The sequence below is a fragment of the Lepidochelys kempii genome, chromosome 6, assembly GCF_965140265.1.
Source record: "Lepidochelys kempii isolate rLepKem1 chromosome 6, rLepKem1.hap2, whole genome shotgun sequence".
NCBI lineage: Eukaryota > Metazoa > Chordata > Testudines > Cheloniidae > Lepidochelys > Lepidochelys kempii.
The window spans coordinates 73,295,762-73,314,377 of NC_133261.1; the positions used below are offsets into that span (position 1 = coordinate 73,295,762).

Genomic DNA, 18,616 nt, shown 5'->3' on the forward strand with positions numbered 1-18,616 from the left:
GTATTTTTTTCACGCAATGCACTGTCAACCTCTAGAACTCCTTGACAGAGGGTGTTGTGAAGGCCAATACTATAACGGGGTTCAAAAGGGAGCTAGATAGCTTCCTGGAAGATAGGGCCATCAATGGCTATTAGCCAGGATGGGCAGGAATGGTGTCCCTAGCCTCTGTTTGCCAGAAGAGGGGATTGGGTGACAGGGCATGGATCAGTTGATAACCTGTCTGTTCATTGCCTTTGGGGCACCTGCCATTGGCCACTGTCAGAGGACAGGATACTGGGCTTGATGGACGTTTGTCTGACCCAGTGTGGCCGTTCTTATGTTCTTATGGTGTTGGTGGAAAGCTTGTCTCTCGAGGTCTGTGTATATATGGTAAAGGCATACTCTGGTACAAGACTTAATCCCCCAATTTTTTTCTTTTTGGAGGGGGAGAACATGGGTCTGCTCTGGTGTGCAGGCGAGTCACCAGAAACAGATGTGGTTATAATAAGGTGATGGTCAGATTTTAAACAGTCCAGAGAGCTTCCTAGACAGAGCCATCCAGTTGCGGAGACCAATTTTATTCTGAACCATATTTGTGTCACTGTTAATCGTCCAAATGGTGGTTGAGGCAGGGGGGAGAAGGAATGCAAGTTCTGCAGATGGATTGATTTGTGTACCTGGGCAGAGTCAGCTGATGTTAACAAAATGTTTTTTTACGTGACTTCGAGGTTGCTGCAGATACTGTGGATATGAAGGTGTCCCTGTATGCTTTGCATATACTGTGGGAATTCCTAGGGATGCATGCAGGCTACTGACTTCCTTGCTGGTAGTTTAATGTTATTGTTTCTGTGCAGATCGCTCATCTGGGATGGCTTGAAAGAAAGACTGCTTCTGCCTTGTATGAAGCACCCCCTACAGCCACTGTCCATGATGCATTGCAGAACCTTTTAAAGGTACTAAAATCTGGGGGCAAGGAAACTGTTAAATTTATAGCTCTAATACTTAAATATTTCTGGAGACTGTATGATATGGATCAGTTAAACATACTATCCTGATTTGGACTGTACTGGTATATAGTGCTTTTGAATACTGTATGAAACTATTACTCTACAATTTATAGGTGGGGCTGGCAGCACTGCCTATTAAGATTGCCCAACACTTCCTATTGTAAGATCCTGTTTTTCAGTTGCTTATAACTCTGCTGGACTGTAACTTTTCAGGCTGAAATTTTTCATGCTGGGTATCTGCCTTGGGATGAATTTTTTTTGAAAATGTCATCCAAATATGGTCCATTAATTTCTGAGAACAAGGCTAGGGAAAAGTGTATTTTCCATTTAAAAAAAACCTGATGATTTTTGTGTTTGACAAGCTCTCACCCCCATGTTTTGGAGCATATTTTGAAATTTGGCAAGTGGTAGCCTTGATGTCAGCGATGCCTTTTGCCATCCCTTTAAAAATCTGTCCCAATGTATGTTCTAAACCTTTTAAAAAAAATCACAGTTTGCACAGGCTCAGACTTACTGGAGTTTCATAGCTAAAGATTTAAGATTCCATCCACCACTCTGAGGTTGTTCCAGCTTGGGGTTGAGCAGGACTTTTCCTCAATTGCAGATCTGGGCTGCTGCAGGCTGGGTCAGTTCTGGGTCCAGCCACCAGAACAGAGCAAGGCAGACTGCCTTTTTTTGTGTGTTCATTGTCCTTCATTGTCCCCTCCTCACTCCCCAGCTTAAGCGGCATGGAGGAGGAAGCTGCCTCATTTGAACGAAGAAGGGACAGGGGCTTGAGCTGGTGGAGTGGGTGGTAAATAGTTTGGGCCCATGAGCCTGGGGGATGGAGACTGGAACTGGAGGCTGGTGGGGCAGTGGGAAGAAGTAAGTTTAGAAGTTGGGGTGGGGGAGATTGGGACCCATGAGGGAGGAGGAGACACATCTGATGAGTCAAAAAATTGTGTATTATCTTGTAATGCTTAAGCACAAGGGGGACGAAATAGGCCTCCACAGGCAATCTTAATTCTGCTGTTTCCTAACTTTTGAGCTCATGACTTTGCAACCTTATTGGTTTTTTTAATGTTTTTTTTTTAGTGTGTAATATTAGAGTAGGACATAAACATTGCTCATTAAATCTCAGGCACTTTGTGGAAATCCGAGGGGTGATCTATTCCTAATTAATCTAAATTGATATAAAGTACTCTTGGGCGGATTGCACCAATTTAACTCCATTTGTTTCTAAACAGATAAAAGTTAAATTGGTGCACAAACTGTATGTAAGTCAGCCCCATGTGTTAAAGACAACATTTGTTTGAGTTGCAATAAAAAACTGTTCAAACTGGGTCCTTCTGAAATCCTACTGAATCCTTCTCTCCCCTACTCTGTAGGCAGAAAAGCTGAGCTCAGGATTTTCCAAAGCAGGAAGGGTGTACATTGCTAAGGTAACCAGTCATTTCTTACACTGGAACAGTTAATCTTGTTCTCTTCAGTCCATATGCTTGTACAGTATGGCGTGTATGTAAAGCATTTGGAGGTCTGTGGATTATAGATGCTGTAGAAATGCAAAGTGTTGTATATAAATATAGTCACTTATAAGTTAATATTGTGTGTTTTTTTACAAATGGGCAGGGAGATAACAATTCATCTGGGGCAGGAGGATATGGAACTCTAAGCTGCTCTTTCTTTGTTGGTTATTTTGTCTTTATAGATCTTCCAAGGGGCATCCAGGTTACTTTACGCAGATTTTTTTTTTTTTTTTTGGTTAAAAATTAACATTAACTTCTGAGCCAAATCATCTGTTTACTGATCCTCACATTTAAGCTGTGTGCAAGAAGAGAGTCCGGAAAGAGTGAAATACCCAGTTTGACCTTCTTTTTCCAGCATGGATGGCAATGATTAAACAGACCATGAATGTGTTGGCCTGAAGCAGAAGATCTGCTGATTTTATTGTTGTTCGTGTTGAGGGAAATAATTTTTTGAATCTTTTAAATGCTAAAACTGATGCTTAGTTCCTTTGGCCTCCTGTTGGAGTCTAGGAAATATTTAAAGCCCAAACAGCTTTAGTAACAGCAGCCAGAGTGGGCGTAGCAAAGTGTAGTTGTAGTCATTTTCTGTGAAATCACTGTATTCCCAGTTCCCAAAGATTGTAATTTTTATCTGGGTAGCGTGCTAGTTTAAGGTTGGTTTCCCAGCTTGGAATTTATTAGCATTTGAAACTAGGTGAAGAGTCTATTTGACAAGAAAAGTCTATTTTATGAAACCTTGAAAGTTGATCTCAAACCAGGAAGGGAGCTAATAGGTGCTTAGAGGCCCTTGCACCTACCACAGTTCTGCCTTTGACATACCATGTCTAGCTGTATGTGCCTGTGTAGGAATGGAAATTATGTATCCCATTAGATTAAATTTTCCACCCACAAATGAGCATCACCTTCTCGTTTCCAAATCCTTTTAGTATTTACGACAGTGAAAGTTCGTGTAGGTATTTTTTCCCATTTGCTGCCACGCCCAACCTGTATCTGTGCATATTCAAAATCCACATCTTTCCTGTATGCCCCTTTTAAGAATAAAAACCACCACCACACTACTACTTCCATGTTTAATAGAAGGGGGCAGCAACTTTTGCAGTCCCATAATTGGAAAATCTTATGGTTTACCTTAATTATTCAGCTAACATTTTAAGAGTTACAGGAAAATTTCTCATGTAGGGCTTTAATGTGGTTAAATTGTAACCTCCTGTCACAGATCCACAGGATCTGCACTATGCCCCAGCTTTTAAATAGTCTCTTGGAGGAAACCCTCCAGTGTGCCCGACCTCAAGGAGTCCCACTTTTCTTTCAGGATAGGCCCTGCAGCCTCACTACTTCCTAGATTGAGCCTCTGGCTTCCAGAACTTCTGCTTCACACTGTGAGCTCTGTTCAGTGAATCCAACTGCGAGAACATGTCTACACTACAAAATAGGTCAACTTACAGCCACCGTAGTAATTTCTGCATTTTTTTGTGTTGACACTACCCCCCTTCTGTCGGTGGTGCACATCCTCACCAGAAGCACTTCCAGCGACTCAAGAGGGGAAATGTAGGGGCTGAGATCTCAGGTTCTTGGGTCCCCGTGGAGCTGCCTAGCTGCCACCCAGGCTTCGGGCAGGGAGCGGGGAGCCTGGCAGCTGCCTGGGGGGAGGGAGAGAAGTGCTGGGAGCCCAACCTGGGCACCAGCTAGTTAGCTCTGCAGGGAGCTGAGAGCTCCCCACCTACCCCGGGGTGACAGCACAGCTGAGAGGCGGGGGGAGGGGAGTGTTACAGCAGGGAACCTACCAGCATTTCTTGTCAATTTCATGGCTGTGGAGGCACTGTGTGGCCCTAACTACACTGACATAAGCCGTATGCCTTTCGTGGAGGTTATATGGATGTAGTAGGGCACTTATATCTGCTGGAGCAAGGCTGTAGTGTAGATGCTGACATAGGTTGATGTAAACTGCCTTACCTCAGCCTAACTCTGTAGTGTAGACCAGGCCCAAGATAGACGCCTGGTAGAGGCTTGTACAGTCTTCAGGGATGAATGAACCTCAGCAAGTATTTGCAGTGACACCCAAGCAGCATTTTGAGTCAGCAGTGTGCCCTTGTTGCCAAGAAGGCCAATGGCATTTTGGGATGTATAAGTAGGGGCATAGCGAGCAGATCGAGGGACGTGATCGTTCCCCTCTATTCGACATTGGTGAGGCCTCATCTGGAGTACTGTGTCCAGTTTTGGGCCCCACACTTCAAGAAGGATGTGGATAAATTGGAGAGAGTCCAGCGAAGGGCAACAAAAATGATTAGGGGACTGGAACACATGAGTTATGAGGAGAGGCTGAGGGAGTTGGGATTGTTTAGCCTGCAGAAGAGAAGAATGAGGGGGGATTTGATAGCTGCTTTCAACTACCTGAAAGGGGGTTCCAAAGAGGATGGCTCTAGACTGTTCTCAATGGTAGCAGATGACAGAACGAGGAGTAATGGTCTCAAGTTGCAGTGGGGGAGGTTTAGATTGGATATTAGGAAAAACTTTTTCACTAAGAGGGTGGTGAAACACTGGAATGTGTTACCTAGGGAGGTGGTAGAATCTCCTTCCTTAGAGGTTTTTAAGGTCAGGCTTGACAAAGCCCTGGCTGGGATGATTTAACTGGGAATTGGTCCTGCTTTGAGCAGGGGGTTGGACTAGATGACCTTCTGGGGTCCCTTCCAACCCTGATATTCTATGATTCTATGATTCTATGATTTTCCAAACAGATTAGGATTTATTAGTCAGCTGGAACACAGCATTGGATGTCCTTAGGCTAGCACAGAGAGAGATTTAAAGCATAGTCCATTCTAGTCAAGCCAGAGCAATTCACCAGCCAAGTTCCATTGAACTCCATTTTCAGGCTCTGTCTCTGACTTCCTTAGTCACTCAGCCTCTCCCAGAAACCAGCTCTCTTTTCCCCCACCTGACACATCTCTGTCCTTTACTTCCAAGCTGGGGTCCTGCTCAGCTTCCATGCTGAGGGGCAGAGAAAACCTCCTCCCTCTGGATTGTTGGTGGTTAGGTGTCAGTGTTCTGGTAATTGGGGTTTTCCATGGTTCTTTTGGATTGCCCACTTATATGGGTAGGCCTGGGCCAGTCCTTTTAATGACCCATGCAGTCTGCTCAAACCACACACAGGATGACCCCCCCATGTCTCATAATCTGCCCTGAGAACAAATGTAGTCCTTTCCCCCTCCCCACTCCCCCTCCCATAGCAGTGCAAAGTATAGGAAGAAATTGTGGCACACATAGGATTCATAAAAATAGTACAGAAAATTCCTACTTTGTCATACCTCCCCATAATGACTAGATTCACTGTTATCCTAATAAAACACACACAGTGTTTCTGATAGAAGTGCTTGAGTTTCAGAAGAGGAAATATTCTGAAGACACAACCTGCCAGAGAATGTGGGGTCCCAATGTGCTTTGTCTCTTTCCCCATATCCCACTTTGTCTTCTTGAGTTGAATATCTTATCACAGGATTTCTAAATTCACTTGATATTTAATTACTTTGAACGAAGTAGAATTTAACTAAGGGATCAAAATGCAGAAGAGGAAAAGAAACCTGCTGTGCAGTTGCTTTCTGAGACTCTGGGCCTAATGCCGAGAATTGGAGCCTTTTGGACAAGTATCAAACATGATACTTCCTGAGTTCATAAATATGTAGCAGAATCTATCCATTGACAGTTTGTGTTCCCGAGTCCAAGCTTAAAAACCAAAAAACTTATGGCCCTTAACTATTTTAAAATGTCAACTATATTTAAAGATGCCATTAAGTGTAAGAGCCTGAAACAATAGCTCTGAGAGGTGTGAACTGACCCATCAATCCCAATGGAGTGTCAGCTCTTGAAACTAGTAACAAACCTCAGCATTGCTAACTTTCACTGCTGATCACTTGTAGCAACAGTCTCTCTAGATAACATGCATCTCCCACAATCCCAAACTGCCTCCCATGACTCTCTGGGAACTAAAAGTTCAAATATCACTATCCAGCTGCCAAAGCCTCCAGCTTTCCTCCATGACAATTTCTACAAGGCAGTTAGGAGTTATGGGCATAAATATGTAGCACAAAAACGAAAATTATGGGGCAGTGTAAAAATAGCTGAATTTAATTGAGAACTAAAATCAGAAGGAATTGTATACTAATTGCATTAGTCACCTATTAAAAATTTGAATTTTTTATTAAAATTACCTGAAGCTTCTCCAGAATGTATTGCAGGCTAATCTAGAGCACTACAGAACCTCGAGGGCTCTGCTGCTGAATTTAATTCCAGCTTGCTACATAATACAGAGGGTCCAGAACATGGCTTCTCTTGCAGTCAGCATTGGAAAGATGGGGTTAGAATTCATTTTAAGAAAACTTGGGCCTGCTTATGCCAATGGGATAACTGTTTTTGGTGCTGTTGAAGGTGGGGGAAGTGGGTTTAGAAAGTCTGTCAAGTTTGACAGTAGGTGTCAGAGCTTGGAATTAGATTTTGGACTCTTGTTTCTGGGCTGTTGAAGACAAAGGTACTTGATAAAATGCCATGCTTACTCTGGACGTATGGGAGTCCATACTGCACACTGGCTATTTAGGTGACTCAAGGAATAGTGAGAACAGTGAGAAATAGGTGCTATACTTCCAGATAAGAACAAGCTCAGGGAAATGGTGCCCATATTAGAGGAGGAATAGGGAACTGTAAAACCTCCTATCAAAAATAAATTATTTATTTTGTGACATGGTATCATTTATAGTGCTTTGCCTGAAGGGGTCTATAGGAAAGATGGCAGAGTCCTGAGATTGCTGAATGTAGGTGTTTTAAAAGGTGAAAAGAGCCCTTTTCATCAATTACAAGCTGGCTTTTCCAATCCCTCAGAGTGGCTGACTGACATCTATTTTCCTGTTTCTTGAGACTTTTCATTATTGCCATTTTTCTTTACAGTGCTACAGAGACCTGGGGAATAACTCTGCAGCTGTTCAGTGGATGAATCTGGCTTCAGAGCTGCCAGTTATCACAAATGAGGTAGCAATTTCTGCTCTTTATCTCACTGACACTCCAATATGATCATGTAACAAAAAACCCTTTAAAACTTAATTTTAGATCCACTTATAGACTTATATATGTATTTGACCTCTGGGATCAGATGAGAGAACATTTATTCAATATCAATCTACCTGTGAAATTGGTAATTTGGTAAAATTTGTCACTGGGCAATTTTATGAGAGATCCAAAAGCAAATCTTGTTTTGAATATTTATTGCCTAAGCCCTTCAAAATGTTTTGATGGACTCCCATTAAAATCAACTTTTAAACTAACAGTAATTTGGGTGGTAGTAACTTATTAAAAATTTGCAGATAATTCTTATTTTATAGTATACAAACTACGTTTAAGCAGGCTTAGACATAAACTTCCTCAAACCCTATCTTTCCATACTTCTTATTTAAGTGTATGGCAAACTTCACACACTGTAGTCTACTAGTGAACTTTCTCTTTAAGTTGTATGTTTTTGTGAATTTACTGCTGGTAAGAGTTGGTGGGTTGAGAGCCCTGGAAACTGAAGTTCACAGAAAGATTCAGCAAAGGTTCCTTATGCTGCCCTGCCTGTATATACTTCAACCCTGATTTGGAGAGTTGGGAGAGAGGTCTCTAAGCTCGCTCATTTTGTCTTCACCTTCAAAGGTGTTCTGTCTTATCACTTTATAGTTGTCTGTTCCTTAGCACAGACACTTGCCTTTTCATTGCATGTAGTTTCAGAATGCCCCAAGCGATCAAGCAACATAATGAAAACCATTGTGTGGTTGATACTGTATCCAAGTATGGCTGTCCTAGTAGCTGTAGCAAACTCAAAAATACCAGAAAGAACAGTTGGTAAAAAAAAGATGGAAATACAGCTTGGTAATTTAGGTAAGCTTCCATGACTATTAATATTATGTGACATATAGAATATGTTAAATACCTCAGGCATGGGAAGACATCTGTATCTTTTAAATTTTAGCATATGGCGTGGTAGAAGATATATCATGCTATATTTATTATAGAATATAAATATATATATGTAAAAAAAAATTCAGGTCCTTATAACTTTGTTTCTCACCCTTCTCTGTATGTGGCTAGCCTCTGAAAAAAGGACTATATGAGAATGGCATGGTGGGGCTCCCTGTTTAATGTTTTCCATATGAATCTTTCCAGGTTACAAGTTTAAAACAAAAAAAAAAAAGCCCAAAACCTGTTGGCCAAACTGCTGCAAATTCAACTTGGAATTCAAAAGTTAAACAGATTTTTTTTCTCTTCATTATGGGTCATGATACATTCCATTTGCAGGATCTTGCTGTAATTGTTTTGATGATACACAAATAGAATAGAATCCATCTCACTTTCCTATAGCAGTCTCTTTTGGCTTTGCACTGCTAGCAGCTGTAAAAATATATTTTTGTCATTAAAGTAGATATGACTGAATACAACAACAAAAAAGCAGATCTGAATAACATGGTGCCTTTTTATATAGCTTTCTCATTATAACCACACTTCAAGTATCACTTGATTGCCATGCATTTGAGACAACAGATGAAACTGAACTGGTAGGCCTTATACCTTACACTGGCCTGACAATAAGTTCACCCTGTCTACTGTGTGGGGAAATACAGTTATGGCATGGGTATTGCCAGTTTATTACTGTTAGTCAAGGACTGATCAGAAACCCACCAAATTACTTGTAATCAGTTATTGTTTACATCATAATTATCAAAAATGCAAGTAAAGTAATCTAGACAAGTCAGCCAGATCTTACTCCTTCATTCTCTGTATTATTGAATAAAAACTGACATGTAAGGCAACATCATAGAAGTATGCAACTTTGTTATGACAAACACAGTATTTTAAAATCTGTCATTAGACTGTGTTGCTGTAGCTGAATTATTCGGCTGGGGTTCAGGTCGGCAGGGAGTCTCAGCCAGCCATCTGCAACATGCTGACTTGGTAGTGCTGCCACCTCCAGAGCATTATCCATTACTGCATGAAGGTACTCAGCTGCTAAATGTTGCCAAACCAAAGGAAACCAGGGTATCAAACTGATGAATTCCAGAATGTGAACAGGAAATGGCCATATTCAGCCAAATGGGTAGCTTCCTCAGCTCAAGCTTCCTCAGCTCAAGTTCCTCTTGATGGAACTAGGATGAAACATTTAACTGGAAACAGGAGATATTCCAAAAGAATAAGTAGTATATTGGAGGAATAAAACTTAATAAGAAAAGCAGGGGGGTTTCAGGAAAGAGACAAAATCAAGGACGCATGAGCATTTACTTCCCTTTTCTGAGATGGCATAAAGAAAAGAGCAGCATGCCACAAACAGGAAAATGAGGGTCTAGGAAGGCAGTCCAGATAATATTTATATCGTGGCTTTCATTTTTAATGTAATTGCACACATTCATCCTCTTTACCCCATAAGGTAGATAGGTAACTTGATCATACTCATGGAAGAACAGAGGCAAAGAGGTGAAGTGGCTTACCCAGTTCAACAAAGAGTCTGCATGAAAGCGAAGGTTAGAACTCCAGAGTTCCTGGTTCACAATTCTGTGCTTTCAGAAGTGAAAAAGAAATAAGAAAGAAGGCTTCCTCTTACTGCTTGGAAACCCTGAATAGAATTTTTAAAACAACTATAAAGACATGTATCCAGTAGGAGGAGGGATATGAGAAGTTGATTTTAAAAAAAAAACAACATAGGGTTGAATAAGAAAATGAAACCAAGTGAGTAACCTTTAATTTTGTAAATGGGACTGGATTAAATCCACTGGCCATTGTGATGTGTATCCTTTCTTTGCTTTCTCAGGATGAAAAACTCAAGAGGGAGATTGAGGAGATGCAAGGAATCTCAGAAGAATAAGTATTTTTTTAAAAGCCCAGTCCTCTGATAACTGTGAACAGTACAAATTCCAGTCTAAAGGATCTCACAATCCAGATGATCTTGGATTGGGCTTCATGGGCGAACCGCAGATCTTACAAAGAACAAACCAAACTGCAGTTTCAACAGCACTTCCCTGAGGAGTTAAATCTTGGCAGAGATTCACGGGACTAAACTCTAATTCTGTTCATCTGCCTGCCTGTTACACAGATATAGTCTAATGAATCCAGTGCTTGACCTGTTCAGTGCAGCAGCCATCAACTTGATTTGGATTTTAGTTTTCCTCTATGCCTTTGATTTTAACATTCATCCACCTACACTTCCCAAGAAGTATTTTTTGCTCAACTTCCACCAGGAGAGGACATAAACATGTGAAGTTCAAGTTGTGATGGGATCCTGTGCTCTATTTAATAAAATGTCAGAGGCATGGTTCTAGTGTGTCATGAAGGCAGGGAATCAACAGCCCCTTAGCTATGCCTATATTTCTTAGTAGATAGTGACAACCATTGCTAATAGGCAGAGCTGAGAATGTCAGTCTTTCCTTACTGCTGAGCTCTTTGATTGCTCATGGCTTTTTCAGCATAATACCAAAGGCAAGAGTTCTGCTCAGCCCCTCCTCACCTCCCTCTGAAAACAATCAGTGATCTTGTTGTCTCTTTGCAAATTCATCTGACTAGTTAGTGGTTTTAGTCATCAAGGTAAAATCAGCAATACTCATCAACATATGTCTAGGAGGTTAACATCATGGGACCAGTGTATCTGCTTTCAGAGACGTTCTTCAGAAATAAGAATTTATGTTAAAGAAATGTATCACTGCCATAAGAGACAAAGTGATAAAATCTTAAACTTGGAACGCAAACTGGATTTTCTTCACTCATCAAAAATGCTAATATTTTAATCCAAGTGGACACTTTCAGATTCCTTAATTGTGAAAGGTTGATGTCTTCTGCACTCATCTAAACCTTACCTACCTGATGTAAATGAAGAAGTTTAGGAGTTGCAGAGGCTGTTCATTATCTTTATGAAGCACTTGCTGCAGAAAGGGAGGAACCACGTGGCAAAATTGACAGTTCAGCACAATGTCTTTCCACCTCATTCTGCTAGCTAACAAATTCAAAGTATAATCAAAATGACACTTGGGGTGGGGTGGAGAATCAAGGTAACCACTCATATTTGTTCCAGCCAGTTCCAAATAGCAGAAAGTCTGTTTTTTTCCTCCTCTAACACTTTTTTCCAGAGGACAACACAACTCACCTTGTTCTATGCACAGTGATTTCTCCCAGGAATCTAACTGGGCTTCCTCTTTCCTTTTAATTTTTAATTTTAGGTGGTAGCTATCTGTGTGTGGGCATTAAACACTTTATTACATGTTGTATAATATCATGTCTGATTTGCTGTAGAGTGGGATTACAAAACCAAACATTTAAGCTAATTACACACTATCTAATAGAAAATGAGATCTCATTGCCTTTCTTAACCACATATACATATGTATTAGGGGGACACTTTGGGGGCTGGGGCTGGTGGGGGGACAACCTTGGCTGAGTTTTCCCAGGTCCTGATAGAAATCAGAGACTGACAATTCACCATCCTCTGTGGAGGAGGAATCAGAGGACTTCTAGAACTTTTAAGCTTTTGCTTCCCCTTTTTAGTTTTTGCTTTTTTGTTCGCTTAGAGAGCGTACTAGCTCCATCACAGCTTTGGTGAGGCCTTTTGCATCTAGCTTTCCCAAGGGCCTGAAGTCCTCTCTCAAGATTTTTGAGTCCTTGCCTGCTGGGTCGCATTCCCCCAGGGAGGGGGAATGCTTCTAGAGTCCTGGCCAAATTGGGACGCAGGGGGCTGTTTGTGAGCTCTGCTTCTTTTCCCAGGCTACTCAGGACCCATTTTAAGATGTGGGGGAGGGGATTTGTGACCCTGTAAGTCTCACTTCCCTGTTTTCCAGGCATCCCGTGGGCCTTACCCCCTGAGTCAGCTGACTGCGGTCCTCTTCATTCTTCCCAGAGACACCTAGTCCATTATTGCAGAGTTAATTACAGCTGCTCTGGTGGGTAGGATCCCCATGCCTGTTCGACTCAGGGTAAGTCCTGAGGGGAACTGTCCCAGGTCACAGCTGGGGGACTGTTTGGATTTCATACGCTGCTTTTTTAGGCTTCATTGTCATTCCTAAAAGGTGCTGAGAAGCTAACAGGGAGGCGCTGCAGTGGAGGCTCTGGGTGGGTTCCAATACCTGAGTAAAAACTGGCCTGGGGGGAGGAGGGGGCTTGGGAGGGAGAACACTGCTCACTGGTGCCCCCAAAAATTAGTCAAAAAAACCCTGTTAGGCAGATAAAAGGCAGGAGCACTGAAGCTGCTGTCCACACACTGCCATGGAGGCAGAATCTGGCCAGAAGTGTAAGTCTTCAGCAAATCTCCAAATAGTTAAATGTTCTGACAAATTCTAGAAGAGAAGACTTTAGAAATATTCAGGTTTTGAAGGCATGGGACCCACCAAGAGAATTCTAGTTCAGATGATGTCTGCTTGTTTCTAAATAGACATGAGAATACAATTAAAATTGGAAACTGCCAATTGAGCTAGGTGAAGTGAGATTAATGAGCACCTAATTAACTGCCCCTTTCTCCATTCTACTCCCTGGGAATCCATTCTGGATGGATGGTATTTGAATGTATGTGCAGTTGGGCCCCAGTCATGCTTCCACTCAAAACTGATGGCAGAACTCCTATTAAATAGGAGTAGGATTGGGGTGCTTGCAGAGCATTCTTCTCTGTTATGTAGAATAGATCCTCAAGTAACCAAGGAATAGATCAGCTCCTTGTATGGCCATGTGATATGCTGTAGTTCATGAGGAGACTTGCACAAACGTAGCTCTCTCATGAGGAGACTTGCACAAATGTAGCTGTGAGTTAAAGGTTAGGCAAGCAGGGATTGATGTTAATACCAAAATCTGAGAGGGTTTTTTTCCCTCCATTGGTTGAAAGTTGAAATGAGTCTTGTGGGGTATTGGATAGAATGCCTTGAAAAAAGACATTTAAGGAAGATTGGGCTGTGTGACTGAACCTCTTTTAGCTTTGAGAGAGCTTAAATTTCTTCATTGAATGGGGAGAGGGCAGTAATGAGGTTAAGGAAAGGGATGTCCTTTCCTCTTTTTAACATTTTAGTGGGAGCTCTAGTTTTTAGATTACTTCAAATGAGGAATGGTGTCTTCTCTTTACCCCTTATTTCATCCCTCCATTTTTGTTTGTGAACATTTACTCTAGGCTTTCTATGTATTGGGTTTCCTGCTTCAATTGCATTTTTTTTTTTTTTTAAAAGCAGACTTCCACTTGTTGCTTAAAAAAAAAAATCTTGGTCTGGAATTCCATTTTAATTTAATTTTTACCCATTGTGCTTTTTCATTGGGAACTTGAAGTTCAGGGCTGCGATATTCAGAGCTGTGCATGTACAGGGAAGACTTCCATTGGAAGCTACACTTCTGGCTTAACAACTGGATGGAGACTTGAATTCAACACACTATTTTCTAATCAGATATGTTTGCTGGAAACTAATGTGGCTCTAAGAACATGAGGAAAGGAGATGGTAAAGTCTGCAGTTCTTTTCAAGCTCAAAGGCTCTATTTTTGCTGTTTCCATCCTGACCATCTATCACAGGGGTGGCCGACCTGAACCTGAGAAGGAGCCAGAATTTACCAATGTACATTGCCAAAGATCCACAGTAATACGTCAGCAGCCCCTCATCAGCTCCCCCCCACACCCCCCTGCTCATAGTGCCTCCCACCCACGAGGATCAGCGACTCCCCCTCTCTTCCCACACCACCTGATCAGCTGTTTTGTGGCATGCAGGAGTCTGGGGGTGAGGGGGGAGGAGAGGGAGGAGCGAGGGCATGGCAGGCTCAGGGGAGGGAAGGGGTGGAGTGGGGGCAGGGCCTGTGGCAGAGCCAGGGGTTGAGCAGTGAACATCCCCTGGCCCACTGAAAAGCTGGCGCCTGTAGCTCCAGCCCCGCAGTCGGTGCCTATACAAGGAGCCGCATATTAACTTCTGAAGAGCCGCATGTGGCTCCGGAGCCACAGGTTGGCCCCCCCGATCTATCGCAGTGATCCTTGGTATGCTGTGCTGGGGATCAAATGAATTTTTTTAAAGGTTCTAGCTTTCTGTGTTTCTTGCTGGTTATGAATAAGAAATCTGATTGAGGAATGCAGTTTCAATTCTAATGAACAGCATATCTTTCAGATTGATGTGGCGAATCATAGAAGTTTAATTAAAAACACACTCCTAACCATGCTGTTTTGGGATTTTTGGTTTAAACAACTAAATTTTAAGACTCCTCTTCAGAGGATAAACTTAAGATACTCTGACAGAGAGTGGCTTTTATATTCAGGCAGGGAAAGGTGGCAGGGGTTATTCCTTCTGTTAGAAAGGGGGATGCACTTTAACAGCTTCAGGTAAACACAGAGCTTGTTTTGTTTTTTATGTTTGCACCTGTTTTACTGACCATGAAATTAACAGTAACATCCAGGACTGAAATTGACTGCACTGTAAACATTCCAGGGCCATAAGAGACAGGAGATTTGGATGAGTGAGGGTATGTCTACACTACGAAATTAGGTCGAATTTATAGAAGTCAGGTTTTTAGAAATCGGTTTTATATATTCGAGTGTGTGTGTCCCCACAGAAAATGCTCTAAGTGCATTAACTCGGTGGAGCGCTTCCACAGTACCATGGCTAGAGTCGACTTCCGGAGTGTTGCACTGTGGGTAGCTATCCCACAGTTCCTGCAGTCTCCGCTGCCCATTGGAATTCTGGGTTGAGATCCCAATGCCTGATGGGGCTAAAACATTGTCGCGGGTGGTTCTGGGTACATATAGTCAGGCCCCCGTTCCCTCCCTCCATGAAAGGAAGGGCAGACAATTGTTTCACGCCTTTTTTCCTGAGTTACCTGTGCAGATGCCATACCACGGCAAGCATGGAGCCCGCTCAGCTCACTGTCACCGTATGTCTCCTGAGTGCTGGCAAACATGGTACTGCATTGCTACGCAGCAGCAGCAACCCATTGCCTTGTGGCAGCAGACGGTGCAATAGGACTGGTAGCCGTCATCGTCATGTCCAAGGTGCTCCTGGTCACCTCTGTGAGGTCGATCAGGAGCACCTGGGCAGACATGGGCGCAGGGACTAAATTTGGAGTGACTTGATCAGGTCATTCTCTTTAATCCTGCAGTCCTATTGAACCATCTTATGGTGCGCAGGCAGGTGATACGGATTGCTAGCAGTCCTATTGCATCATCTTCTGCCGGGCAGTCAAGAGATGAGGATGGCTAGCAGTCCTATTGTACCATCTTCTGCCGAGCAGCCCTGAAATGTGGATGGCATGCAGTCCTTCTGCACCATCTGCTGCCAGCCAAAGATGTAAAAGATAGATGGAGTGTATCAAAACAAGAAATAGACCAGATTTGTTTTGTACTCATTTGCAAAAACCCGCTGCCCCCCGTCTAGGGGACTCATTCCTCTAGGTCACACTGCAGTCACTCACAGAGAAGGTGCAGCGAGGTAAATCTAGCCATGTATCAATCAGAGGCCAGACTAACCTCCTTGTTCCAATAAGAACAATAACTTAGGTGCACCGTTTCTTATTGGAACCCTCCGTGAAGTCCTGCCTGAAATACTCCTTGATGTAAAGACACTCCCTTTGTTGATTTTAACTCCCTGTAAGCCAACCCTGTAAGCCGTGTCATCAGTCGCCCCTCCCTGCGTCAGAGCAACGGCAAACAATCATGAATCTGAGTTGAGAGTGCTGTCCAGAGCAGTCACAATGGAGCACTCTGGGATAGCCCCCGGAGGCCAATACCGTCAAATTGTGTCCACAGTACCCCAAATTCGACCCGACAAGGCCGATTTAAGCACCAATCCACTTGTCAGGGGTGGAGTAAGGAAATTGATTTTAAGAGCCCTTTAAGTCAAAATAAAGGGCTTCATCGTGTGGACGGGTTCAGGTTTACATCGATTTAACGCTGCTAAATTCGACCTAAAGTCCTAGTGTAGACTAGGGCTAAATCTTAATTGAAAGACCCTTCGGAAGCCTTTTTCCAAGATTTATTGCAGGGATCAGAGATGAGAATTATTTTTCCTGCAACTCGTCTTGTGTTGTTTTTATGGCATATCTGTCTGTGGTTAATTAGTATTGTGTTAAAGAATAACTGTGAAATGACCAAACTGCTTTTAACTTCACTGTGTTGTCTTGTTTGAAATAAAACACTTGAAGTGTCTAAGGAGAAAATTTCCCCTTATTTAATTGTAGTGTTGGCTCCTTATTCTTTACTGTAATGATTTAGGTAATTGAGCAAGTCCACTGACAGAAATACATCTTTCTGTTAAAAAGTCATTGAATGCATATGTATGCATAATACTGAAAATACCATAATGAACATATGGGAGCATAACATGTCACGGTTTTGTGGCTGGGGGATGTTGGGGAGGGGAGAATGTGTTACGCTTGTGGATGATATAGTGTGTATATATACATAGCTGCTGATACTTTCACTGTAATACATATGTACACTTCCTGTTTTTTAAAAAAAGGAATGTTACTTATACACACAAGTTGATTTAAGGTGAATTTATCTTGTTAATCATTTGTACTGATAAGGATTTGAGTAATCTAAGTCTCTAGCCTCTCTTACCCAAATGACCAGCTCTTTCCCCTTCAGAAAGTGTGACAAGTGTTAAATCAAGTTAGTTTTAGCATTTAAACTCTTTAGAATCTTACATTTTATAGCTCCTTTTATTCTAAAGTATTACACAATGCCAGCAAACGAATATACCAACTATACAGAGCAGTCACTTCTGCCTTTGCTGAAATTCAACTGCCCTCTGGAGTGCAATGCACTAACTGTTTAACAGTGCAGAGTATTAACATTTGTGGAAAGCAAAGAATACTGTATCTAAATGAAACTACAGGAGGAATTTAGGTATAATGTAATTATCCAAGCCTGAATTTAATCATATTCCTGGTCTAATACCCCACTCCTAGAAGAGTGCCATCAAACCATCAGTTACCAAAGTACTGGGGAAATTGGTTTTATATCTCATATCAAGACAGAATCTTAAGCATCACTGAATTCTTCCTGATGTTCTGGGTAAGTTCTGACTTTCTAAGCTAGAAAATAAAGCTAGAAAAAGCACACCCCTGAGTGATAGCTAAGCCAACCTAAGTCCCCCAGGATAGACAGTGTTAGGTCACCTACCACCTCTTGGGGAGGTGGAGTACCTATGCCGATGGGAGAACCCATTGGCATATGTAGTGTCTACACAGAAGTGCTACAGCAACACAACAGCATTGTAATTGTAGATGAGCCTTCAGTGACAAGTAACAGGGTCAACATCATTTCCAACTAGAAATGGGCCCTACAACACCTGTTTTACTTCCTACAACACAAGACTGTTCCTTGGAACATCTCTGGCAAATACTGACCTGCTCTGACCCTGTTGAATTTGAGAGAGTGGTTGCATGCAACTTCCTATGTGTGCATTCTCTCATTTTCCACAGCAATCCCTGCTGCTGACATCACTAAAGTTTTCCTTTGTGATATTTGTTGAGTGGTGAGAGCAGTCACTGGTTCATTTTGAGGGTTTTTTTAATCATAATCCCATTACAAGGTCTCCTGAATATCAGTATGGGTAATCAAAGTTTTTTCCAACTGCAAATGGTACAGCTAAAGTGTGTATGTTGTTTCTGCTTGTATAATTGGTGTCTCACCCGCAAAACTTCTCCAGCTGAACAAAATGACTAGTGGAAGTCATATTTTCACTGTAAAAGGAAAACGGTCACAGTGTGGAGGAGAAAAAGTTAGTGGTACCTTTCTAGGCTCCAGGCACATGAGACGCTGGCACAAATCTACTGTGAACAATGTTTAAAATAGTTGCACGTACTCTCTGGGCACCTTGGGCTGAGTTCCCTGTCAGTGGCATCTGAATGCACCATTGGGCTTAGCTTGGCTCTTTCTCTGGTGAGTCTCATGTACCCTGCTGTGCTGCTTGAGCTTGTCTCCCCCTTGTGGGATCTCGGGTAATCCACTGGGCTCTGCTAGGTTCCTTGGCTGGGCATGGGTGGAAAAGTGGCAGCACCCTCAAGCCCACTCACTGGTGTTGCCAAAATGAGCTGTCAGTCCCAGCAGATTGGGCAGATCTGCGTAGTGTGAACATGTTTTCTTATGTGCTTTTGAGGAGCTAACAATGTTGACATCAAAGT

General features: G+C 42.4%; 1 protein-coding gene across 4 annotated transcripts in view; it reads left to right on the top strand.

Moving 5' to 3' along the window:
- The window catches only part of RMDN3 (regulator of microtubule dynamics 3), a 61,849-nt gene extending 49,990 nt beyond the window's left edge, over positions 1–11,859 (top strand). For 2 of the 4 annotated variants that reach the window (XM_073348761.1, XM_073348762.1), the window contains exons 10-13: positions 834–932; positions 2,354–2,407; positions 7,424–7,504; positions 10,308–11,859. In XM_073348761.1, coding sequence (XP_073204862.1) covers positions 834–932; positions 2,354–2,407; positions 7,424–7,504; positions 10,308–10,361 — 288 coding nt within the window. In that variant the 3' untranslated portion in view covers positions 10,362–11,859. Of the gene's footprint in view, positions 1–833; positions 933–2,353; positions 2,408–2,673; positions 2,833–7,423; positions 7,505–9,926; positions 10,056–10,307 lie in introns of those variants that run through there. The other 2 variants (XM_073348764.1, XM_073348765.1) reach the window with 2 other exon arrangements.
- Positions 11,860–18,616: the final 6,757 nt, after the last annotated feature.